We start from the raw sequence: 27,720 nt of genomic DNA on the forward strand, positions 1-27,720 counted from the left end.
CCCATGTGTTGCTTGTATCCTGCTATTGTGTCTGGGTCATTTGTTCTTTCAGTCCAGATGTCTGCCCTGATTCTCTGCCTGTTGTGGGCTGTGCCTGCTCGATGTGGTGTGAGACCCAGCCAGGCTGGCTCTGAGGGAGAAGAGCTACAAGAGGGTTTGAGGGCAGGGTGGCAGTGTTACCTAAATTTGTGCTGAGCTGCTAGTCCTAGGCGGAATCCTACAATGCATGGTGGCCACCAGGGGCATGGTGTGTGGTGGCTGTGTGGTAGTTGTGGGCACCCAGTGTCTGTGCAGGCACTGGTGGGGCAGAGTGTGTGTGTGGGGGTTAACAAAATTTGTGCTGAGCCCAGTGTTGAGGTCAGCAGGCTTGTTGCGGGGGGGGGGGGGGGGAGGAAGTCCTCAGGAGAACTCATGGGTGGGTCACATGGACAGCAGGTTAGGTAGCAAGTATCTGTGCAGTGCCACCTCTGCCAAGTGGCTTTGTATTTATGCGTGGGGGGCAGGGGAGGAAAATGGCACCTGACAGCTTCTTTGTTCTTGGATAAGTTCCCCAACATGCTCCAAAATCTGTATAAAAAGTCCACCTTCTTGTTTGTCCCAAACTGTCACTTCAATGGTGCCTCTCTGCAAGCTGCTGTCTTTAAGTGTGGGGACCCAGCTATCACTCGCCTTCCCTGGCCCAGTGCTGAGTCAGCTGATTTTTAAAGCTCCACGTCCTGTTGGTTATACAAAGTCACGGAATTTAGCCCCTCTGGTTTTCAAAGCTAGTCATTATGGGGAGTCTTCTTCCCCATGTGGGCTCCCTGGTGCTTTCTCCTGTCTGTGCCTGCGGCTCCCTCTCCCCTGTAGGCAGCTCCTGACCTCCGCTTCTGCCTTCCCTAACCTCTCAGATGTGGCTTCTTCTCTACATTTAGTTGTGAAATTTGTTCTCCCAGTCTTCAGATTGCTCTAGTTTATTTACTGAGATGTGAGTGATACCTAGTTTTTAAATGCAGGAGAGGGTGAGCCTAGAGTCCTCCTACCCTGCCATCTCTACTCAGTGATTAGGTCACTCTTAATGTAGCCTTCGTTTTTCCTATACCTCCTTAATACATTAAATCCACTCTTATTTCCTTAGATGGCTCTCTATTAGTTTCAAATACTAATGGTTTTAATGCTGACTGCACATCTGAAGCACCCGGGAAACATTAAAAAATACTGACGCCAGGCCTCATCAGACTAATAAAATCAGTCTGTGGGTGTGGGGACCAAATCCTCGCATGTTTAAATGCCTTCCCAGGTAATTCAAATGTACAAATAGAGTTGAAGACGCAGTAATTCTCAAATGGGGACAGGCTTGTTGCAATAAATTTAGGACACTTTAATTTTTCAGATAAACATTCAGCCTCCACCCCCCCAAATCTAGCAATGATGTCTTCAGATATTTTTGCCATGACCAGGGGTTGCTATTGGCATCTAGAGAGCAGAGGCCAAAGATGCTGCTAAACATCAGACAATGCACAGGACAGCTTCCACAACAATTAACAGCTTCAAAATGTCCACAGTGTAGAGGTAGAGAAATCCTGCTTTGGAGCAACATGAGAACCAGCTGTAAGAGGAGGAAACAGAATTGGAACTAAAAGCAGAATTCTGTAGGGATTATATTGATTTTACAAGTGACAGAAGTCCAAAAAAAAGAAATGAAAGTTTTACACTTGAAGCCAGAGAACCACTGTTTGAAGTGTAATATCTATAATTGAAATTTTTAGATAGGTTTCAGTACATTTTCAAAGAAATTCAAAGTATGCAGAGTTCAACAGAATGAAATTCAAAGTTATCTATGAAATGTGGCAACAGTTATTATGTAACCTGAAAGTTCTTTCAGTTTAAATGCTGCAACTTTTTGATATTTTTCATCACTAAATAAACTTTTTGACAATGATTATAGAAATTTGTATATATGTATGTATGTGTATATACATACATAAAATATATAGATTTGATTCCAGTGCTGGGTCTTAACATTAGCTGTGTAACCTAATGCATGCTCCTATGTTTCCCATTTTGTCTCCTACAAAATGAGGGATACAGGTCAGATGATCTGAATGATCCCTTTCCACAGTTAACTTCCATACAGTAATTCCTAAGTTCTTGTCAAAATACAAATTTCACAACAAAACCTATTTCTCAGTGACAGGTCGAAATTAATTTCAATAGTTCACCCTTATTTTAAAAGGTAGCAAATTTATGTTTAAGATGGATAATTCAATGTACGATTTCTTTATGCAATCCTGAATAAGTGAATGAGAAAACACACTTATGTTTTATTATAGTACATTTTAATCTATTTTCTACTGTTTCTCAGTAAGCGTCCCTTGGGATTATATTTCCCAAACCTCATCTTGCCATAACATTTCATTAAGAATATTGTAATCGGCAATTACTGCTTCTCATGTTGTTTCTGGTTGTTAATGATATAGCCATTTTGGGAATAAGTATCCTTTTCAACCAGTAGATGGCACTTTAGAATTGTTAAAGCCAATGCTGACATTTCAAGGAACCAGGGCTCATACAATGAGACAAGGTAGGGAATGCCTGAATAAACAACATGCACAGTAGAAACAATGCGAGTGCTGCAAGGCCATGGACCAAATAATTCTTTTTTTGTGGGAGCTGTCCTTCACACTGTAGGATGTTTAATGGCATCCCTGACCTCTACCTAGTAGATGCCTGAAGTACTACCCCTTTCACTCTGCCCCAAATTGCGACAAAAGTTATCTCCAGACATTCTCAGTGGTTCTGAATTGGGACAGTTTTGCCCCACAGGAAATTTAGCAAAAACTATGCAAACAGATTTATAATCATACACAGTAAGGACTGATCTCTCTCACACTGAGTGAAAAGCAGCCAGACATGAAAGTGAACATACTATATATGGTTTCATATAGCATAAAGCATCAAAACTAATTTATGCAGCAGAAAATCAGGACAGTGGTCACCCTTGGGAGGGACAGTGAAGGGAGCAGTGCCAATAATGTTCTGTCTTGATGTGGGTGCTGCTTACATAGATGAAAATTTGAGCACTTACATATGCAGAAAAGTACACCTATCATACCTCCTATTGCTTTGTAGTTTTCATAGTGAATGAAAACTTTGCAGCCATTACTCTGAATCATTAAGCAACACTTAGCTACATGTTAACTAAGCAGAGTTTTAAATCAAGTTGTGAGCTAATCAACTTCAGGTGTTCCTTTTAAAAATAGTCACTTATACAGGAAAAATCCGTTTCATTAATTCATCTGGTAGAAGTTACTTATTCTGAGATTCCTACTGGCAAAAGCCTCACAAATCTAAGATGATTCTTTTTAAGTTAAAAATGCTGCAAAAACAAGCTCTGTCACAAATGAGGCATTTCTGTAAAGTATCATAGTTTCTCTTACTAAAATGGAGAAATATGATTTGGCAGCTGAGGTACTATTTTGTCAAAATAACCTACATTTATCTGCCTAAATCTAGGAGTTAGTTAAGGATTCTTTTAGTATGCATAAGAATGAGATTTATATTCTTTTACATATAAAGATGTAGCATTATCCTTTTTCTTTTCCAGCATAAACACTACTTCAAAGTCATACACTGCTAACACTTAGCAAGTTTAAAGCTACACTGATCTAGAATTCTCGATTGCATTTTAAAAATGCTTAAAAATAAAAAACTACAGTATTCTTTTTAAAGAACTGTATTTTAAAAATATTGCAATGAAAAAACACAGATCCAAATGTGTGGTTTATTTTTAGAGAAAAATAAAACAGGATTTTCCAATAAAGGGATGAAATAACAATATGAGATCATGTCCTGGTTACATGTTAATTACCACATTCTATACAATGTGGATATGATCAACATGTATTCAATGATAGTATGGATAAACATTTGAGATTTAAAAATCTCATACCACTTGCCAATGCTGCAAATCCATAAATGTTGAAATACCTAGAAATAAATTTTAAAAACTAAAGCTTTGTGAGTGTTTATAGATCAACACAAATGGTACATACAAATTGTACAGCCAATAAATCAACATTACTGTTAGTTTCCACCTAATTTCTTCATAATATGGCTGTCTGGTGTTGCATTAGTGAAGATACTTCCTACAACCACATGGGTACCCCAGAGCCTATGACGAATCACTTTACAGCAGCCAAGATCATCCACAGAGAATCCTAAATGTCGATAGCGTTCATCTGTTTCAAAAAGAGTGTTGTTTGTGTACGGTCCAAAAAACTGGAGGAAATAAAAGTCATATTCATTAGAAAGAAAGACAATGATGTAATAGTTTTTATGTAAATATCAACACATACCTATTTTAATACTTCAAATACTTAAAAAAAATCAAGAAATAAAAAGGGCAGTTTAGGTACTGCATGTGAGCAAGCACTTCCTCTTCATCCAATACCTGTGCTTCTGGAAATGTGAAACCAATAATCCTAGCAAATTACACGTTACCCAGAACCAAACACTAACTGTACACAATCTTTAAAGTAAGTTTTTGATTTCTAGTCTACATGTAAGTTGACTTTGAAGAGAAATAGTATATATTCCTATCTTAAGACACAAAAAATTTCATTATTATTTGTAACTCAAAGCTACACCCAAAATTTAAAATGTGACCACAATAGCGGTTCTTATTTTCTTCAAAGTATAATGTCAGACACACAACTTCCTGGAAGTTAACATTTATAAATATTTCTTTTAACACCCATATTTTCTTAATTCTAAAAAGTTTTCTTCCTTAAACTATGATTGCTAATTTGTAACTACCAAGTTCATTAACGTAAAAGTATTTACTAGTGAGGATGCAAAATAATAAAGACAGATAGAAAAACTTAATTGTAAGTGATGGTGGTCCCTCAAAGGTTGTGAATGGAGCTGACTCATACTGGTACTTCCTTGGGTAAAGTTGTGAGTCTTAAAAACTGTTAAATGATCTATTTCTACCACAGTTACCATTATTTAAGACAATTTTATAATAAAAAAACATTCCTACTTCAAGTTAATCTGATTATCAAAATGTAATACTCACTGCCAAACCAGATGATGGGTCAATAAAGTCAGCCCAATAGCCTTCAGCTCGAAGAGCATAGCAAATCTCTTTAGCACCATTAATGAACTGCAGAGAAAAAGACAAAAATAATATGCTGAAGATAACATTCTTAGACTGAAAAATAAAATTTTAAAAATCCTTTGCTTCAAACAGAGAACTCAATAAGATTAATAAGAAAATACAACTAATGATAAATTAGATATAAAGTCATAAAGATTATTTTTGCCAGTCCAAAAAATTAATGGGTCATTCAACACTTTCATTTCCTTCAGAAAGTCTAAACTGTATTTTTTCTTCTAAATTACTTCCTATTTTAGGAACAATTTCTAATAAGTTCTGTGCTATTAACTCCCAAATTTGCCACAAATTAGAAAATCTAGTTACTATTTTTGTATTATAAAAATAAGGTAAGAAAGGGCAAATATTCATAATGAAAAGATATGAACCACTCATTTGAATGTTGTTTAAAAACATATTTGTGTTATACAAAGACATCTATCCATGATAATTTTCACTATATACCCTCTGTATTTTTTGTACAGTATATAATTATTACAGACCATGTATGTGTATCACTTATTCAAAATCTTGTTCTCACCATCCTACTTGGTAATTCCTATGATGTTTTTACTAGCCTTATCATAAGTCTAAGCAGTGAAAAAGACAGTAACAAATATTAGGACCAGATTAGTGTGTTTAGAAAAAAAAAAAAAAGGACACAGATCTACTTCTGGCCATAACAGAACAACAGCTATCAAACTTGCCATCTGCTGAAAGCTATAAAACTGACTAAAATATGAGGCAATGGCTTTAAATCCTGAACAATAGACAAAACTGTAATCTTGGAGAGAAGGGCAACAAACTAGGTGATCCCCATATTTGTTCCAGCTCTCTGTCTGGAACAGTGTTTGTCACAGGGCAAAGGAGAAGATTTCAAGCAAAGTGATGGTCACTAAGCTAAGGAGGTTTGCAAGAGTTCTGCTGAAGCATCTGGAAGAGACATGCATAAATGGGGTTCGCAAGTAGAATGCAGAGTAATTCACCCTGGTTCAGTAGCCAAGGATGGAGCTGTGCACTCCCAAGGCAAGATTCCTTCAGGAATCGGCCTTGCAGAGAGTGCCAACTGGTGTCTGGGAGCTCCATGATGTTACCAGAGGTTGGTGCAGTGCTAGGTAATGGATTTCTGGCCCACAGAGAGTGCTGAGACCTCACTGAGCACGTCTGGCATTTAGCTGAAATCCCCAAAAGTTTAAGCCTGAGGAAGATGGGCCATATCCTAAAATAAGAGGTTAGCAACTTGCAGCCTGAAGGCCAAATCCAGCTGGGTGCCTCTATGTGTAAATACAGTTTCACTGGAGTATATCCATGTCTGTTCATTTATATATTGTCTATGGTTGCTTTAACAATATGAGGGTAGAGCTGAGTAGTTGAGACCCTATAACCTATAAAACCTAAAACTTTACTATGTGGCTCTTTAGCAGAAATCAGCAAACTTCCTCTGTATAGAGGAAACAACTTAAGCTAACTTACTTTCTCCCAGCACTTTCTTGTAAAATAATAAAAAAGATAAAGAACACAATATTATCTTCATACTTAATATTTATACTTGTTGCCTTTCATTAACCCTCTTAATTCTTAAACAGGAAACCAATTGAATATGGTCTAGAAAAGTCATTAGAAAATATATCAATTTGATGAGCAGAAACAAAACTACACAAAACTACAAGGAGAACAAAACAATAGAAATGGTAAAAGTTAACTAAAAGAATCCCAAATTATCACAAGAAGAACTAGTTCAAGTACTTAAGATTTCTGCTCATCAACAGCAAACACTGACATCTGGTGGAAAAAACTACAATAGACAAACTACAGAACATAAAATATCTACTGAGAGTAAACTACAGATGGTTCTAAAATAATCACTAACATATCTAATAGAGAAAAATCTTTTTTCCATAGGAAAAAAATAGCTTTGGTCACTATAAAATTAGAAACAATATGACATTTCAAAGTCCTGAAATTGGTTATAAAAAACTGACAATTATACTGGGGTCAGTATCACATAAGGCTCAGAATCTTTAACTCATAGTGACTACATGATAACAATGGTAAGTATATATTAGGTAAATACTGCCTTAATAGGTAAATAGAAAATGTTTGAGTTACTGCCTAAATTTCAACTCTCTAAATTCAGATCTCTTTAAAATCAGACAGTTCTTATGCTTCTCTGTAACTTCCTTATTAACTGGCATGTAACTTGCTCATAATCATGACTATAGGAAATTTATTAGCAAAGTTATATGTGGGACATTTTAGCATGAAGTCATTATCCTAAAAGATTCTGTTCAGTATATAAATTATAATTTACAAATGAAAAGAACCATATATCTGATCCTAAAGACAATATAAAAAAAATTGCTAACATCTTACATGGAAATTATTAAAGGGGATTTTTTCAATTATACTTACAGTGCCCAAGTAAGCTAATCTTGACCTGTTACACAGGCAAAAGAATATTTTCCTATCTTGTAGAAACTCATATAACCCAAAATCAAACTCTTAAAGACAATTACATATTTATGTATTATATATTTATACATATTTTTAAATAGAAGACTTTAAGTTACCACTTCACATTTCTCAGGTTGGTGAAATAGAAAGAAATGCTAATAACATCCAGGGTAAGCTATGGTGACAACATATATACCAGGGCAATCTAGGCAGCATCCAACAAAACTTAAAATGAATAGAACACCCTGGATTCAGCAATTTCCTATTTAGGAATCTACAGATAAAAGTACGTGCATAAAAATATATGCACATATATATTCACTGATTATAATAGCGAAAGTTTGATTTTCAACTTATAAATTTCTAAGGGAATTTTAAAAATTATAGTTTGCTCATGAAATGTAATACTATGCAGATTTTACATAGTATGAAATCTATGTGTAATGCTATGGAAAGGTGTCAAAACATTTTCTAGTAAAAAGCAAAGGACAGGAAAAAAATGTGGGTATATAATACATTACTGTGTACACTATTATGGTTTATTCCTTGAAGACTGGAGTAATTTTCACTTTTTACTTAATTTACTTTAAAGAGAGAAAGTGATGGGTATGAACAGTTAATTTTACTTTTTTGCCATTTTTACTATATTTCCCAATTTTCTTAAAACACAAATATAAAAAAACTGAAGTACTGGACAGAACCTAAGTTTTTCAAAGATACTAAAAAAAAAACCCAAAACAAAAAATGATGGCATTTTTATTCTCAGAAAAGATTTAAAGGTCCTTTAGTACTGAAATACATTACATTAGCAGAGAATAAATGCTAAAAAGACACCCATCATTTTAAAATGTTGGTTCACTGCTATTTAAATATCATAAAATTTAAACTGTCAGCAATGCAAAGAATTACCTTTTCTAAAAGCATTTCTCTTTCATTTTCTACCTCTTCGCTCCAAACAGTCATATCATTCTTAGTTTTCTGTGTTATAGTCAGAATCATTAGTTTGTTGGTAGCTCCTTCTGGAAACAGTGACGCAAAATCTATAAAGAAAAAAAATTCCAGGGAGAAAATAAGTTTTTTTTTTTTATTTTTCCTTTTAAAGAAGCAATATATAAAAGAACTTCTTTAGAAAAATGATGATTAAGTTAAATTATTGTAGCACCATGTTAGGTTGATAAATACTACTTTTGAAAAAGAATTTGAAGTGAACTTTTGGTTAACATCTGCTCTTATTGAACTGAAATTACTGTCAACAATTCTGTAGAGCAAGTAAAGTTACCTGTTATTGGTCTTGTAATTTCCAAAAAGTTTGTTAAAATTTTAATACTAATACATACAGTACTTTATGTATTAGTTCATGAAATTATAGGTATAATAATCACCCAGAAGTAGAAGGATTTCAGGGAAAAAAAAGTCTGCAGCTGTCAGGGGACATCTGAAAGACCTCACCTTGGCCATGTAATCTTTTCTGACCAGACATATTAAAATATTAAGTGACAAAGTATTGCAATGCCTATGGACTCCATTATTTAACATATTAGAAAATTACTGACATTATCTAATACAGATTAGTGTAAATATATGAAGCACAATATACCTCTTCGCAGCAATTCTGGACATGTCTGGATTGCACACTCTACTTTGGCATTTTCAAAGTAAGTTTCTGCGCTGCTGATTTCTTGTTCAACAGGTGCATTACTACCCTAAGACGAGTAAGACACATAAATAAAGCTGGAGTTCAAATACAATATCTGATCTGTTATAAACTTGTATTCCCTGAAAGTTTTTAAAAATAATTAACTGGCGGTGGGGTAATAAAAACATTTAAAAACTTCAAAACAAACATATAAATATACTAATATTCTAACACTTGATATGAGCAGAAGTTGGCTAAGAAACTAAAATGCCATGACAATTCTTAAAATGTTACCTTTTCTGATACTTTGAGATCTACTTATACTTTCTTTTGTTCTGTAATCTGTAAAATGGGGATAATCGCACTAACTTACAAAATAACATCCTTAAATATATAGCCTCTCCTACAGGACGAGCTTAGAGGCTTCTATTCAACTGAAATTTGTAGGGCACCTACTATACATCAGACACTATGACAAGAGCAGCCCCCCGACGGTAAAAAATCCAGCCCGCACTCTTAGGTTTAAAAGAATAAGTAGAAGAAAAATAGATGAAGAAATAAATGTAATCCAATATGGAAAGTGCTACAGAGTTACAAAGGAAGTATTCTGGCTGTATAGATGGGGAAAATCAGGAAAAGGTTGAAATCATATTTGAGCTACATGTGAATTAATGTGTATGCTTGGTAAGTTTAAAGAATAGGTAGAAAGGAGGTTAGAAACTCAGGAGGAAAAACAGTCCAGCAAGAAATACAAACAGTGCAAGCATATGCAATGGTCAAAGAGAATGGTACAATTAAAAAAAACAAAACAAACAAACAAAAAGGTATGGTGTGATTTGAGTACAGAGGGAGTACAGAGTAGCAGGAGGTGAAGTGGTAAAGATAAGGGATCAAAATTGTGGAAAGTGATTTAGGCCGCATTAAGAAATTTTGAATTTAGGGGCGCCTGGGTGGCACGGCGGTTGAGCGTCTGCCTTCGGCTCAGGGCGTGATCCTGGCATTATGGGATCGAGCCCCACATCAGGCTCCTCCGCTATGAGCCTGCTTCTTCCTCTCCCACTCCCCCTGCTTGTGTTCCCACTCTCGCTGGCTGTCTCTGTCGAATAAATAAATAAAATCTTAAAAAAAAAAAAAAGAAATTTTGAATTTAGTCTATAAACAATGAAGAATAGTAAGATCAGATATAAAAAGCTAATGCTAGTATTACTGTGCATGTCATAGACCAGTAACAACCAATATTTACTGATCACCTTGTACTTAAGCGTTTTAGGTACATTTCACATTTAATCCTCATAGCAACTCTGGGGGCTAGATATTATCCCCATTTTACATATAAAGAAACAGAGGCTCAGAAATATTAAGTAGCTTTCTCAAGGTCAAAAAATTAAGTAAAAGGCAGAGTTAACCTTTGAAGCAAGATTTATCCTAGCTTCACAGTCCATCTCACTATAATGCCTCTAAGAACTGAGGAGAGATACAGAGGCCTTGAACTCTGGCTTTATTAGTGGGAAGTGAAAGGACACAAATAATTTAAAAGTTACTTCAGAGGTAGAAGCAATGCAATTTTGTCACTCTGTATGGGGATATGATGGAGAGAGAAGTGGAAGTTTGGCAGTATAATTTTTGTCTTGGCACAGTGGGAGAATGACTAAGTCACTTATGCTATTGATAACAGGGGAGTTAAGGACAGGTTTTGAGGCGTGGGGGGGTGGGGAACCTAAGACATTCAGATAATGATGTTTGGCAGGCAGAGAGAAATATAGAATCAGAAATGTCAGAAACAGAAAAAGTTAGGAGGCCAAGGAATTAAGTGAGCAGGGAGTAATTCAAATAAGATGGACAGAAACACATGGGAAATAACATAATTGGCAGACAGAAGAGCCAAGAAGACAGAGAAGGAATTATCGGAGATAAAATGTCAGGGGAGGTCAACTGTCTCCAAATGTTAGGTTATCTGATATAAACCATAACAACTGTGAGGGGCTGCTGCTATAAATATTATGGCTTTGATCAAAAAATTAGCCTGAAACTATGTAGAAATTCAGAAAATGGTACAGATTAGGGGGTTTGATAGAAACTCTGAATTGCATGTAACTTTCCATTTAGGTGAGAAATACCAGTTTATTTTTAATTTCCCTTTATTTTTATTCATTTGAGACAGAAATCTGAGCCACCCAGGTGCACCCCCCCATCTCAGACATTTTCTAAAAAAAACAAACAAAAAAAACTATCTTTTTTAATTTACTCTATCTGAAGAATTTCAGAGATCTCAAAATTTTCTTAAGTTTTAAATACCTTGGAGTATAAAACTAGTTGGAATTTGTTCCACATAAAAATTATTACTGTTTGCAAGTGAAAACATCTAACTTTTTAGTAATACAGAAGTTATGTTTGAAATAAGCAGTTATTAAACAATGTATTTTTGAATAATTATTTACCTATAAGAGATTGTAATCTAAAGTTAAAAAAAAAGGGGGGGGCACCTGGGTGACTCGGTTGGGCATCTGCCTTTGGCTCAGGTAATGATCTCAGGGTCAGGCTCTGCTTGGTGGGGAGTCTGCTTCTCCCTCTCCGTGTGCTCACGTGCACGCATGCTCGCTCTCTCTCTCTCTCTCAATAAATAAAATCTTAAAAAGTAAAAAAAAAAAATTAGAGGCACCTGGGTGGCTCAGTTGATTAAGCATCTGCCCTCTGCTCAGGTCATGGTCCTGGGGCCCTGGGACTGAGCCCCACATCAGGATCCCTGCTCCCCCCACCCCAGCTCCTCTTCCTGGGCTCTCTAATAAATGAACAAAATCTTTAAAAAAAAAAATTATATAGCAAACATGTATAGAACAATGCCAAGTTTTTAAAAGCTATGTATGTTGTTTTTGAATACGCTGGAATTAAGATTTTTAAAAACTTTTTAAATTAATGTTCACAATGATCAGAAACTAATATAGTATTAATAATCAGAAAAACAGAATAAATGATATTAACAATTTACCTGAAATTCATTCACATACTGTGCCATCACAAACTCGTGTCTTTCACTTGATAAAGGTTCTGCGAGAACATCAGGTAAAGTTTTATGAACCTGGCTTTTCTTCTGTGATGTGGTCCCATTGAGATGACAATCAAAACCTATGTTCCCAGGAAGCTGGAATCTCTGATCCTGAGGTCCAAATGGTCCCATAGTTTCATCAGGCCATACTGTTCGAGAACCTGAAGAGGAACAACAAAATGAATTCATTTTTTCCAACAGTCAAGTGCACTGGTGGATTGAATGAATATTCTAATTAGGTATTTTTTTTTACAAAATCAATAGATCTTTGAAATTTGCTTTCCTGTGTGAATATAGTTTTATGTCATTAAAAAAAAAAACCGGTTTTTGGCTCATAGGCAAGTCCATTATAAGGAGAAGGATATAATAAAGTACAGTAATCCATACTGTATATGGATTTAATGACATTAAATGTCATTTATGAAACATGTAGAAATTCAGAAAATGGTACAGATTAGGGGTTTGATAGAAACTCTGAATTGTATGTAAATTCATTACATCAAAAAGTCAGACAGGTGTGTGTGGTTATCTTCCCCACCCCAGGGCAAGAGTTATTTTGGAGTGATGGTGTTCACTGTCATCAGTGAATATAGTCGCTGTCATTAAAAATAAGAGAGTAAACTTTGGAAGGAACCTGGGAAGATAGCAGAGTACGAGGATCCTAAGTTCACCTTGTTAACACAGAAACACCTAGGTATAACAACCGCATCAGTGCAACTCACCCAGGAAATCTTTGGGTTAATCACAGAGAAGAGGCCAATCAGAAAGGATAGGAGGGGCAGAGACACAGTTTGAAACCAAACTACCCAGTAAGACTAACCACAAACAGGAGGGACTAGCACAGAGAAGGCAGAGGAAAAGACCCCACACGGGGTACTCCAGACATGAGGGACTTCCACTGAGAAGACAAGCCCCCTAACATCTGACTTTGAAAATCAGTGGGGCTTAACTTCAAAGGTTTTTACAGTTAGTTGGTTTAGCTCTGGGACAGCCAGAGGGTGACAGGAAACTGAGTCCCCACCCTTAAAGAGAGAGCATAACAAACAATCCCCCCTAGATACAGCACAGAAGCAGAAATTTGAAAAGTGCCTGGGGTATACATTAAGATTTTTTTTTTTTTAACATAATCTCAATCTGTGTTGAGAAGAACATGTGTTGGAGAAGCAAAAATCTGTAGGAAACTTCTCCAAGAACAAAAGAGCTGGCAGGTACAATTTCTCTCCCTCCTACCTCAGCCTAGATACCCAGACATCTGCGGAACCAACGTGAATACTCTCCACATAGCTTGCTAACACTGTGCACCCATTCCTGCGTTCTCCTTTGAATCACTCCATTCAAGAAGCCCCACTGGGCAGGAGTCCCTGCAAAGCAGCTGCAGCCAGATCTCATCCTACAAGCAGCCCTGACAGTGAACACCATCACTCCAAAATCACTCTTGCCCTGGGCAGTGGGGAAGATAACCACACACACCTGTCTGACTGAAGCACCAGCAGACTGACTTGAACAGACACCTAATCTCTTGGCCCTACTAATCAACAAAGCCTCTCAAATCAAAGAGATAGTACCCTGCACTTCTGTGCAACTGTAGTCCCCACTACTGGGCTGAAGGCAGGCATCTGGACTGATTACTAATACTGTCCAACTATAAGCCCTCCCCCGCCCCAAATAGGCCCCTGACAGCACGAGGACCAAACCCTGCCCACAACAAGCAAAATGGACATTTGGAGCTGACTGGACTGAAGGCAAATGTGGCTGAGCCACAACAGTATGGTGCTCAAAACTCATATAAAAGTCACCCCTCAGGCGCCTGGTTCTGGAGAACAGGGCACATTGTGCACATTGTGCACCACAGGACCCTTCACAAACCCACAACTTTCAAGATCAAGACACAGATCTTACTTTCTAAATAAACAGGGAAAAACACAGAGAAACAAAATGAGGAGAAAGAGGAATATGTCCCAAATGAAAGAACAGGACAATACCAAGCGAAAGAGCTAAATGAAATCTAGATAAGTAATATACCCAATAAAGATTTCAAAGTAATGCTCATAAATATACTTACTGGACTTGAGGAAAGAGTGGAGGATCTTAGTGAGAACTTCAACAAACAGATAAAAATATAAAAAGAACCAGAGATGTACTCAATGACTAAAATTAAAAACATACTACAGGGAATGAATAGCACATTTGAGGAGGTAGACAAATGGATCAGTGACTGGGAAGACAGGGTAATGGAAAACAACCAGGCTGGAGAGGAGAGAGAAAAAGGGAACCCAGCAACACCACAAATGTAGCAACAGTCATATTATAGAGATCGCAGAAGGAAAAGAGAAAAGGGAGCAGAAAATTTATTTGAAGAAATAACAGCTGAAAACTTCCCAAACCTGAAGCAGGGAATACTTACCTAGATCCAGGAGACACAGAGAGCCACCAACAAAATCAACCCTTAGTGTCCACACTAAGACACATAATCCTTAAAATGGGAAACGGAGTGATAAAGACAGAATTTTTAAAGCAGTAAGAGAAAACAGAGCAATCACATACAAGGGAAATCCCATAAAGCTATCATCTGATTTCTAAGAGGAAACACTGCAGGCCAGAAGGGAGTAGCATGATATATATTCAGAGTGCTGAAAAGAAAAAACCTGCAACCAAGAATACTCCATCCAGCATGGCTATCATTCAGAACAGAAGGAGTGATAAAAATTTCCCAAACAAGAGAAAAGAGTTCATCACCATTAAATCAGGCTTAACAACTGTAAATACTCTGACACCCAACATGAGAGCACCTATATACATAAAGTAACTATTAACAGACAAGGAAGAAGTTGACAGTAGTACAACAACAGAGGACTTTAGCACCCCACTTATATCAACGGATAGATCATCCAGACAAAAATCAACAAAGAGACACTTTTTAAATGACACACTGGGACAGATGGACGTAACCTATATTCAGAACATTCCATCAAAAACATGGAACATTCTCCAGAATAGATCACATGATAGGCTATAAAACAAGTCTCAATAAATTTGAAATGACTGAAATCATATGCGTTTTCTCCCCACCACAACACTGAAAGAATACAAATACATGGAAGCTAAATAAAATGCTACTGAACAATGAATGCATAGGTCAACCAAGAAATCAAAGAGGAAATAAAAATAGATGGAGACAAATCAAAATGAAACCACAATAGTCAAAAATCTTGGGATTCCTCAAAATCTGTTCCAAGAGAAAGGATTATAGCAATACAGGCCTATCGCAGGAAGCAAGAAAAATCTCAAACAACCTAAACTTACACCTAAAGGAGCCAAGAAAAACAAACCAAAAGCCAAGAGAAAGAAGGAAAGAATGAAAAGTAGATCAAAAATAAATAAAACAGGGACTAAAAAACAAAAAATCAATGAAACCAGGAGCTGGTTCTTAGAAAAGATCAACAAAATTGATAAACCTTCACTCAGACTCATCAAAGAAAGAAGACAAATTTAGAAATGAAGGAGGAGAAATAACAACTGTCACCATAGAAACACAAAGGATTATAAGAGAATATTAGGAAAAATTATATGCCAACAAGCTGGACAACCTACAAGAAATGAATAAATTCCTAGAAACATAACCTCCCAAAACTGAATCCAAAAGAAATAGAAAATTTGAATAGACTGATTACTAGCAATGACACTGAATCAGTAATCAAAAAACTCCTTTGCTCATTTCTTTTTTTTTTTTTTTTTTAAGATTCATTTAGTTGAGAGAGAGAGAACGAGCATGAGAGAAATCGGGGGAGGGAGAGAGGGGGGAGGAAGTGAATCTCAAGCAGACTCCCCAGCATGCGGAGCCTGACTCTGGGCTCAATCTCACTACTCTGAGACCATGACCTGAGGCGAAACCAAGAGTTGGAAGCTTAAACAACTAAGCCACCCAGATGCCCCTTTGCTTGTTTCTTAAATTCCACATATGAGTGAAATCATTTTATCTTTATTTATTTCACTTAGCATGATACTCTCTAGCTCCATCCATGTCATTGCAAATACCAAGCTTTCATTCTTCTTTATGGCTAATATTCTTCTTTATCCATTCATCAGTTAATAGACATTTGGGCTGTTTCCATAATTTTACTGTAGATAATGCTGCTATAAACACTGAGGTGCATGTATTACTCTGAATTAGTGTTTTTGTATTCTTTAGGTAAATACTGCAACTGCTGGAAAAAAAATATATACGTACACACACACACATATACATTCACACACACACACAGAGAAATCTGTTGCATTTCTATACACTAATAAAAGTAGCAGAAAGAGGAATGCCTAGGTGGCTCAGTTGGTTAAGTGTCTGCCTTCAGTTTAGGTCATGATCCCAGAGTCCTGGGGTAGAGCCCCATATTGGGCTCCCTGCTCAGTGGGGAGCCTGTTTCTCCCTCTCCCTCTGCCTACTGCTCCCCCTGCTTGTACTCTCTCTGTGTTAAATAAATAAAATCTTAAAAAAAAAAAAAGCAGAGAAATTAAGAAAAAAAATCCCATTTACAATTGCATCAAAAAGAATAAAATACCTGGGAATGAACTTAACCAAGGAGGTGAAAGACAACCTATACTCTGAAAACTATAAAATACTGATTAAAGAAATTGAAGATACCACAAACAAGTGGAAAGATATGTGATGCTCATGGACTGGGAGAACCAATGTTGTTAAAAATGTCCATATTACCTAAAGCAATCTACAGATCTAATGCAATTCCTATCAAAACACCAACAGCATTTTTCATAGAACTAGAACAAATAATCCTAAAATTTGTATGGAACCACAAAAGACCCTGAATAGCAAAAACAATCTTGAGAAAGAAGATCATAGCTGGAGATATCACAATCCCAGATTTTAAGATACTTTACAAAGCTATAGTAATCAAAACAGTATGGCACTGGTACAAATACAAACACACGGATCAATGGAACAGAATAGAGAGTCTAGAAATAAACCCACACTTTCATGGTCAATCCACAACAAAGGAGGCAACAATATGTAATGGGAGAAAGATAGTCTTAAATAGTGTTGAGAAAATCGGACAGTTACATGCAAAAGTAATGAAACTGGGCCACTTTCTTACACCAAACACAGAATAAACTCAAAATGGATTAAAGATCTCAATGTAAGACCTCAAACCATAAAACTGTTAGAAGAAAACAGGCAGTAATCTCTTTGGCCTCAGCTGCAGAAACATTTTTCTAGATTAAACAAAAGCAAAATTAAACTATTGGGACTATATCAAAACAAAAAGGTTTTTTGCACAGTGAAGGAAACTATTAAAACAAGAAGACTACAAATCAAAAAGGCAGCCTACTGTATGGGAGAAGATATTTGCAAATGGTGTTTCTGATAAGGGGTTAATACCCAATATATAAAAAGATCTTATCTAACTTATCATCAACCCCCACCTCAATAATCAAATTTAAAAAATGGGCAAAGGTATGAACAGACATTTTCTCTGAAGAAGACAGATGGTCAAAAGACACATGAAAAGATGTTCAACATAACTAATCATCAGGGAAATGCAAATCAAAACCACAATGAGATATCACCTTATACCTGTCAGAATGGCTAAAATGAAAAACTGAAGAAATAACAAATTTGGTGAGGATGTGGAGAAAAAGGAACCCTTGTGCACTGTTGGTGGGAATGCAAGCTGGTTCAGCCACTGTGAAAAAAAGTTAAGTTATGGAGTTTCCTCAGAAAACAAAACAAAACAAAACAAAACTACCATATGATTTAGCAATTCCACTACTGGGTATTTAACCAAAGAAAACAAAAACACTAATTTGAAAGGATATATGTACCCCTATGCTTACTGCAGTATTTATAATAGCCAAGATATGGAAGCAATCCAAATGTCTACTGATAGATGAAGGGATAAAGAGGATGTGGTACACAAATTATAATGTTACTTAGCGGCAAATAAGAATTAGATCTTGCCATATGCAACGATCTAGAGGGTATAATAAGCAACATGAGAAAGTTAAAGACAAATATTGTATGATTTCACTCATATGTGGAATTTAAGAAACAGAACTATGAACAAGGGAAAAAAGAGACTCTTAAATATAGACAACTAGTGGTTGCCAGAGTGAAGGTAGGTGGGAGGGAGGGGTGAAACAGGTGAAGGGGATTAAGAGTACACTTATCGTGATAAGCAGTGAGTAATGTACAGAATTATTAAATTATATTATACACCTGAAACTAATATAACGTATGTTAATTACACTTGAATTTTTTAAAGAAAGAATGTTTATTGATATTCAACTAAGTCTAGGATATATAACATTAAAAGAAAAAGGTAAGTAAAAAATAGCATATATGACATTTATTCTATATCCTTAATTTGTATTTTTAAATACAGGAAAAAAAAAAGATCTAAAACATACTGAACTTAACAGTGGTTACCTTTGGGGAGGGCCATTCAACTGCTGTTAACTGGGGGCACAAAATATTAATGGACTGGGAAAAAAATCTATTATCAACCAATGTGACATAATGTCCTATTTACCAGCCACAGGAGTTAATATGGATTAAATACTTATGAAGAACAGACCAGATTACTTAGACAATATCTTACTTTGTGAAAACCTTAAAAAATCCAGAGAAGAATAAAGTAGAAAATAAAACAAAACAAATACCCAGAGCAGTTTTGTTTAAAGGGTAACTACTGAATTAGTTGGCAATAAAAATATTTTTTAATACTTTGCTAGAACTGAGGAACTAGAAATGGCTATGACAGAATGGCTGCCAAACTACTATGTAAGTGTCACCATATCTTTTTTTCCAGACCTATGACAAACATCAACCATCAATCATGTAATTCTTTCGTGCTGAACAGACACTGTCTCATAATTCTCAACTCAAATACTCTAGTTTACTACGTCCCAAAGTTTTAAGTATTTAAGAATCAACTGAGATCTCTGTTAATATGCAGAATCTGATTTAGTATCTTTGGAGTGGGGCTCAAGATTCCGCATTTCCAACACATTTCCAGATGATGCTGATACTACTGGTCTGCAGATCACACCGATAGACTCTAGATGGCCACTAATAAGTGACTGGAGTTAGTTCACAAAGTAAAACATTGTAGGAGTGTTGACAATACTGACTCCATCTTTGATCCTTCATCTTGTTCGCATTTTGTGAATCACCTCTCTTGGGGCTATACGCTGCAGAGTCCTTGAAGATTAATATACATATTGTAGAAATGCCCGCCAAGGCTGGAATGGGGAAGGCTTATTTTGGCCTTCCATAAATATGTTAGAGATAACACAATCTTTCCCCTTCCTGATGTACAGGTAATGCCATACAATCTAATTAAAGGTTAACTGTCAGTCAGGTATATGTATGCATGTCCTCTAAGGTGTGCGTGAACCCTCTGATCACACTATAATATCCTGTGAGCCTCCTCACTCTATAAAATCCACGGACTAAAGGTCCAGATTTTACAGAGAATGTAGCTGCCGTGGACTGTCCTCTTCCCAATCCCACCTGACAGTAAGTCTGGATAAAACTCTGTAAACTGTGTTGGACTAGCTAGCTTCATTTTCTGGTCTCAAAGTACCTTCTCAGTTTGGGGGATACTTAACTGTCTCTCCCCCACCTTATAATAAAGGTATTAGATATTCTGAAGACAATGAGTTTTAAAAACTTTTAAGATCTAAGTCTCTTTAAAGAAAATAAATATCCCGTATTAATAGTGGATTTGAGCATATCCTTATATGTTGACTTGTGGGAAATCACAGTGCCTGGATAGACAAAATCTGACTCGTATGTGCCTCCCTGGATGAGACTAAATGAAAAGCAAAGGAGGAGTGCCTAGAACACTGGGCCTCCTTTGAAGTTTCTTGGCTGAAAACAGGCAGATTCTTACTGTGGCTCAAGGCTCTCATCTAGGGAGTAAATGTTTAAATTTTGAAAAAAAAACAGGCACCTGTGGTAGTCATGTACTTCATGGACTCCTTGCCTCCTTGTCACATGCTGCCCATGTATTATTATCCTGACCATTAAAGTTACACTCTCCTCCTTGCTTTGTGCTTGCGCCTGATACATTGCTAAGACCCTAATAAAAGTGGAGACAAAGCTTGGCTTAGGGCCTTTCGCCACTTGAGTGTCTGGTCCCCAAGCCTCTCCTTTCTCCTACTAAGGTGTCTGGAGTAATCTTTTGATTCGCCATCTTGGGGTTTGCTTGCCAAACCTGACAAGTGGTGCCCCATGTGAGGAACTTGTGATGGTTGGCAGCGGAGCCCTCGGAAACGAAAAGGAAAGGACTGTGTGCAGTACGTAAGTCGTTGGAAGACTGCTTGGGGTTGCAGAGTTCGAGGGAACTTTCAGGCTCGGGTTTCCTATCTCTATCATGGGACAGCATTTCTCTGCTGAACAAAAGCAATACATTAAGGTTCTTAAGCAGCTCCTTAAAAGGAACAGGGCCTCTGTATCGGAAGCCCAACTTCGGGGTTTGTTAAAGACTATTACTGAACATAACCCGTGGTTCCCTGATCGAGGAACTTGAGATTTAGAAGTATGGGAAAGAGTTGGAAAAAATTAAAACAGAGCCATGAACAAGGAAAGAGGGTACCTCTCGCCTCCCTTACTTTGTGGGGGCTAGTAAGATCAGCTTTGACTCCATTACATATTGAGGATACATCCAGTGTTTCTAAGGAAACAGAAGAACTCCCTGTGCCTATGCTCCCTGCTCCCTCAGCTCCACCTGTTAAATCCCTACTCCAGCAGGACAAGTTAGCCGCCAAAAGGGAAGAACTCTCACCCCCCACCTACTGAGAAAATTCCTCAGTCACTGCCCAGCTGACAACCATTACTGAAAAATTGCCTTTCAGAGGCTATGCTCACAGGAGAGCTCTCAGCTTTTTCCATTATAGTGGGACAACAACAACAATGCATTTACGAACTACTTGCCTTCAATGCCTTTAAAGAAATTAGAAAAAGCATACGAGAAAGTGGTGCACGAGCCCATTTTCAAAAGGCCTTATTGCCTCTCTCGCAGACCATTATGCCATGTCACCATGGGATGGCAAACTCTCTGTAAAACATTCCTTGAAGCTCCTCAGTATCTTATTTGGCGATCAGAACTGGACTATTTATGTGAGCAATAGGCCACCCAAAATCAGATGGCTGGAATCCCTGTAACAGTCCATATGTTACAGGGCCGAGGACAATATTCTGCAGTGGACCAGCAACTCAATTTTGATCCACAAGTGTATGACCAAACTTGTCTCTGTGCAAAGAGAGCCTGGGAACGCATCCCTGAAAATAATGTGACAAAGGGTTCCTTTGCTAGTATCAAGCAGGGACCACAAGAGCCCTTTGTAGAATTCACTGATAGACTACAACAGGCAATAATAATCAGGTTGCTGATATCATACTGCTTCAGTTGGCCTTTGAAAATGCCAAAAAAGCCTGCCAAGATGCTATGAAAGGGGTAAGAGCTAAAGCCACTGCAGTTGGAGACCTTATCAATGCCTGCCAATATGTAGGAACAGAAACCCATAAAGCCAGGGTTTTCACAGTGGCTCTCAGACCCCCGAAATCCCAACAAGAAAAAAGAAAGGAGAACTCCAAAGCCTATTTCCAATATGGCAAGCCTGGTCACTTTAAAAGAGACTGTCCTTCCAATGCTTCCTCCTCTAAAGGAGAACTCTTTTAATCCTCCTAAGGATGTATGCCCCCGTTGTAAAAAGGGCTTTCATTGGGCTAAACAACGTAGACCAAAATTTGATTGTGATGGGAATCCCCTTTCATTGGGAAACTTCCAAGGGGGCCCTGCCCAGGCTCCTCAAACAATGGGGCCAATGACCTTCTTCGGACAGATGGAAAAAACAGTTCTCTCCCTCTGAGCAGACACTGGGGGAAGCGCTGGGTTAGACTCTCTCACCCAGTCAGGACTAATTCTTAAGGAAGGAGATAATCTAACAAAGGTCCCCACAGGGGTGTGGGGACCATAACTCCAGGGGACAATGGGATTATTAAGAAAATCTAGCCTTAGTTTAAAAGGTATTGCAGTCATTCCAGGAGTTACTGTGATTATCTAGGGGAAATTCAAGTATTTATGACCTGTAAAGGCCTGCATATTTTTCCCCCTCAGACTAAAATAGCTCGACTATTACTCCTCCCCTATTGGGTCCCCAGGACATCTCAGTACCCACAGAGGACCCAAGGCTTCGGAAGCACAGGACCCAGAGGAACTTTTGGACCCAAACTATAACCAGCCAAAGACCATTACTCACTATTAAAATTCAGGACAAGGTTTTTACAGGACAAATAGACACAGGAGCCGATGTTACTATTATTAGTCGACAGGAATGCCCTCCACTTGGCCTCAAAAAACAGCCCTTGATTCAGTCACTGGAATCGGAATTTGCTCTCAACCATTACAGAGCACTTCCGTATTAATCTGTCGAGGGCCAGATGGAAAAATTGGGTATTCACAGACTCTCATTTTAAATATTCCCACTAATCTTTGGGGACGGGACTTACTTGCTCCGTGCAACTTTAGGCTAGGCACTTCCCATTTTTAATTGGGGTCACTACTTATGTGCCTCCCCTGCCTCTGACCTGGAAGACTTCTTCTCTGGTCTGGGTTGAGCAGTGGCCCCTAAAAGGGGAAAAACTTTTACAGCTCATCATCTAGTTCAGGAACAGCTAAAAGCAGATCATACCGAGCCCTGGAATACTCCCATTTTTGTCATTCCAAAAAGATCAGGAAAATGGAGGTCATTACATAATCTCCCGGCCATTAATGCCATCATACAACTGATGGGGGCCCTACAACCTGGGCTTCCCTCTCCAGCCATGATTCCACAAGACTGGCATGTCATTGTTATTGATCTCAAAGATTGTTTCTTTACCATTCCCCTGGCTGCACAAGATAGAGAAAAATTTGCTTTTACCCTTCTTTAAACAGTGAACAGTCTAATGCTCGGTTTCAATGAAAAGTTCTCCCCCAAGGCATGCTTAATAGCTCCACAATGTGCCAATATCATGTTCATCAAGTCATACACCCCCTTCGAAAAAGATGGCCCTCTGCTAAACTAATTCATTACATGGATAACATTTTATTGCTCACCCATCCCAAAATATTACTTTTCAGATTTTTCAGGCTTTACAGTCAGAAGTAACCTCCCATGGGATGTATATTGCCCCTGATAAAGTACAATGCCTATCTCCACGTCTTTATTTAGGCTACATGCTTACCAAACGGCAAATTAGACCTCAAAAATGAATTCTTTGAAAAAATTCTCTTAAAACCCTTAATGACTTCCAAAAACTCTTGGGAGACATTAATTGGGTTAGACCATTACTGGGAATTCCAACAGCTGCCCTTTCTCACCTCTCTGAAATCCTTCAAGGAGAATCAGCCTTAGATTCCCCTCATTATCTTAACCCACAAACCTCTAAAGAATCACAGCTAGTTGAACAAATGCTCTCAGACCGTTACCTTGACCGTGTCGACCCTACATCACCAATCAGACTTTTAATTTTTCCCACTCCTAAATTTCCTTCTGTGTTACTTGGGCAATTAAATCCTGCTTTAAGATATCTAGAATGGCTCTTTCCTTCTAACTCTCCCTTTAAGACGTTATCTCCAAACCTAGAGATGATTACAGACAGAAACGCTGTACTCAACTTTCAGGTTATGACCCCCAAATCATTCATATTCCACTGCCTAAGGCTCAAATTGAAACTGCATTGTTTCAAACACTTTCGTTACAAATTGCAATGGCAGATATCATAGGAGAAATTACCCATTCCCTACCCCCTGACAAACTTTTGCATTGGTTTGGGACCACACATCTTGTTTTTCCTAAAAGACTCTCCCACAAACCTCTTCCCCAAAGACTATTTTTACTGACGGGTCAGGAAAGTCAGGGAAGGCTGACATATTCTGGTCCCCAAACAATTCAATAACTCGCTCTGGATTTTCATCAACAAAACGTGCTGAAATAGGAGCTTTAATTCTGCCCTGGAAACTTTTCCTGATGAGCCTATCAACATTGTTAGTGACTCAGCTTATTCCATGTTTGTTCTCAAGCAGCTGGAAACAGCACATATCAAACCCACCATAGACCCAGAAGTCCTTTTACTTTTCTCTCAACTCCAGCAACTCCTCCATATGCACTTTCATCCCATTTTTATTTCTCACATTAGATCTCCTAGGAGCTTACCAGGGCCACTCACAAAAACTCACAAGCAGATAACCTAGTAATAATGTCTCTCCTACAACAAGCTCGCTTATCACATGATTTTTTCCACCAAAATTGGCATTCTCTACACAAACAATTTCATCTAACAACAAGCTAAATCTATTATGCTCCAATGTCCTGATTGCCAAGCCACTGGCGCTTTTTTTTTTTTTTAATATTTTATTTATTTGAGAGAGAGAGAAACAGCCAGTGAGAGGGAACACAAGCAGGGGAGTGGGAGAGGAAGAAGCAGGCTCCCCTGCTCTGCTGGGAGCCTGATGTGGGGCTCGATCCCAGGACCCTGGGATCAGGCCCTGAGTCAAAGGCAGACGCTTAACGAATGAGCCACCCAGGCGCCCCACTGGCGCTACTTCTTATCCACAGGGTACCACCCTCAAGCAATCTCTGGCAAACTGACATCACACATGCCCCTTCCTTTGGAAAACTTTGTTATATACATGTCTCAATTGATACTTTTCCCAGCTACATGTTCACCTCAGCTCACAAAGACAAATCCAAAAACAGGTAACCAAACACTTTCTCATGGCTTTTTCTGATATGGGCATCCCTAAAACCATCAAAACAGATAATGGGCCAGCTTTCACTAGTGCATCTTTTAAGAAGTTCTGCACTCTTCGGGAAATCACACATCACACTGGCATCCCCTACAATCCACAAGAACAAGCCATCATTGAATGAGCACATTCCACCCTTAAAAACATGTGAAATAAACAAAAAAGGGGGAATATGGGCCTAAGCAATCCAGACCTGCTGCACAAGTACACAAAGCAGTCCTAACTTTAAATCTTTTCAACTTGAATGATCAATTTTTAAACCCTGCCCTAAAACACTTCAGAAAATCCCCAGGATGCGCCCCTTGGTCCTTTGGAGTGACCCCAACTCTAATCTGCGGCAAGATCCCCATGAACTCTCACAACTTGGGGCAGAGGCTATGCTTGTGTCTCCTCACAGGAAGGACCGCTTTGGCTCTCAGTGAGAAACGTCAAGCCATATCATGGCCTGGCATGGACCAAACCCGATCCCTCAGATAAATCAGCTAAAGCTGTGCGAGACTCCACCCCAAAATCATTCATTGCCAAAGACACAACATGCCACCGAAATAACTTGGGGAAGCCTGAAGAAAATATCTCAAAAGGCTGAAAAAATCCTGCAGATGACAGGACAAGCCCACACACCTGAAAACATGTTCCTGGCCATGCTCTCAGTGATAAATACAACTTCTGTCATGGTGGGTACATTCTACTGTCTTATTCCAGGAGCTATGGCTACTGATTATTGGGCATACATGCTCAACCCTCCTCTCTGGAAGCCCTTAACATGGGCTATCGTGCCCTTTCCTGTGTTTAATAATAACTCTAACTGGATAGGAGGGACTTTTTTTCTTTTTACACAACCCCAATTCAATGGCTCCTTCTGGGCCCCAGCATCCAATGATACGGAGTTATATGCCTCCGTCCTTCCAATTTGTGTCGCCTTCTCTAACCCTCTTTGCATGACGGCTACTCCTCAAATCTGGTTACATATTGTGCCAAAAGATCCTATTAAGACAGCCCAACTAACTTTTATTTCTGTTGGAAGCATCCAACATAGCAATCAGACCACCTGTAAGAGCCACTCTTCTCTCCCCTCCTGTGAAAGAAGCACTAAATGGACTCCCTCTTCAGAGAGGGTTTCCTGGGAAACATGTAGAGCCGTCTATCCTCACCCCCTTAAATTAGATAATCCTATCATTTTAGATTGGAGTCCTAAAGGATGTTTCATAGCCAATAATATGGAAACTAAAGTCCACCTGGCTGGTAATGGAAGCTGGATTGGTAGAGCTACCTCTCCCATAATCTGGCATGAAGGGGGCCTCAGTTCTCCCCTTCCCCAAATAGAACCTCTTCCCATTCAATCATCTCTCTGGAGACTGGGACATTTATTCTTTCCTCTTTCCACATGGCATGGAAGGTATATCAATTATTCTGGCAGCTATTCCATAGCCCGTTATAAAAATTTTATGGATTTCATCCAGTTACGTATTCCTCACCCATGTCTTTCTGTTTGGATCCAATATATCTCTATTTAAAAAAGAAGGACTATATACTATCAAACCCTCCGGTAGCCAGAGGGCATATCATGCAGCACGCCTAAATAATTACAATATTACTCAGCACAAGGCTACCCATGTCTTTGTTTTAGAAAGGCAGCCTTTTGCTTTTATCCCTGTCAACCTCACTTGATCTTGGGAGGAGTACATATCACTCAGTATTCTTAATCAGGCTCTTAGTGAATTAAGAAGGCCACGTAGGTTTCTAGGATTGCTTATAGCCGGCATTATAACTTCTGTCTCTATTTTAATGGCTACTAGTGTTGCCATTGCTGCCCTTACTCATACTATTCAAACGGCTCAATATGTCAATCAAATAGCCTATAATGTAACCCAAGAATTCCAACTACAACAAATTATTGACCAAAAACTATTACGGAGTCTCCAACTTATGGAAGACACAATAGTGTATCTGGGAGAAAAGCAGGAAGCACTTACCTTCTGCCAAAGCCTTGACTGTGATTGGCCCCATAAGGCCATTTGTGTAACCCCCCTACTTTGGAAAAATTCATTACATAATTGGGAGAAAATTAAAAAACACCTTCAAGGTTCTCTTCATGATAATTTAACCCTGGATATTCACAATCTCAAGGAGCAAATTTTGGCCTCTCTTACTGCTATTAATAAACATGAACATGATCAAAATACCTGGAGTATCCTTTCGGATAATTTACAATGGTTGAACCCCCAAAACTGCTTTTCTTCCACTAAATGGGGACTTACCAGCCTATCTATTGTATTACTCACTTCTTTGATATTTCTTTTCATAGTCTGCAAAATCAAAATAAAAGCACTTTCCCAAGCTGGAGAAACCCGGGAGCTATATCTGGCACAGATGCAACAAGACCTTCGCTCTATTAATAAGAAAAAAGGGGGAAATGTGGGAATTCACAGTGCCTGGATAGACAAAATCTGATTTGTATGTGCCTCTCTGGATAAGACTAATTGAAAAGCAAAGGAGGAGTGCCTAGAACACTGGGCCTCCTTTGAAGTTTCTTGGCTGAAAACAGGCAGATTCTTACTGTGGCTCAAGGCTCTCATCTAGGGAGTAAATGTTTAAATTTTGAAGAAAAACAGGTACCTGTGGTAGTCACATACTTCACGGA

The 27,720-nt window shown here is 38.2% G+C and overlaps 1 protein-coding gene across 2 annotated transcripts in view; it reads right to left on the minus strand.

Moving 5' to 3' along the window:
- Positions 1-1,336: 1,336 nt before the first annotated feature.
- Positions 1,337-27,720, minus strand: part of MMADHC (metabolism of cobalamin associated D) — a 51,864-nt gene continuing 25,480 nt past the window's right edge. For both annotated transcript variants that reach the window (XM_044381603.3, XM_026492817.4), the window contains exons 4-8: positions 12,214-12,431; positions 9,189-9,294; positions 8,501-8,631; positions 5,060-5,146; positions 1,337-4,260 (exon numbers count right to left, since the gene is read on the minus strand). In XM_044381603.3, coding sequence (XP_044237538.1) covers positions 4,066-4,260; positions 5,060-5,146; positions 8,501-8,631; positions 9,189-9,294; positions 12,214-12,431 — 737 coding nt within the window. In that variant the 3' untranslated portion in view covers positions 1,337-4,065. The remainder of the gene's footprint in view (positions 4,261-5,059; positions 5,147-8,500; positions 8,632-9,188; positions 9,295-12,213; positions 12,432-27,720) is intronic.

This window comes from Ursus arctos, unplaced genomic scaffold, assembly GCF_023065955.2.
Source record: "Ursus arctos isolate Adak ecotype North America unplaced genomic scaffold, UrsArc2.0 scaffold_1, whole genome shotgun sequence".
Taxonomy (NCBI): Eukaryota; Metazoa; Chordata; class Mammalia; order Carnivora; family Ursidae; genus Ursus; species Ursus arctos.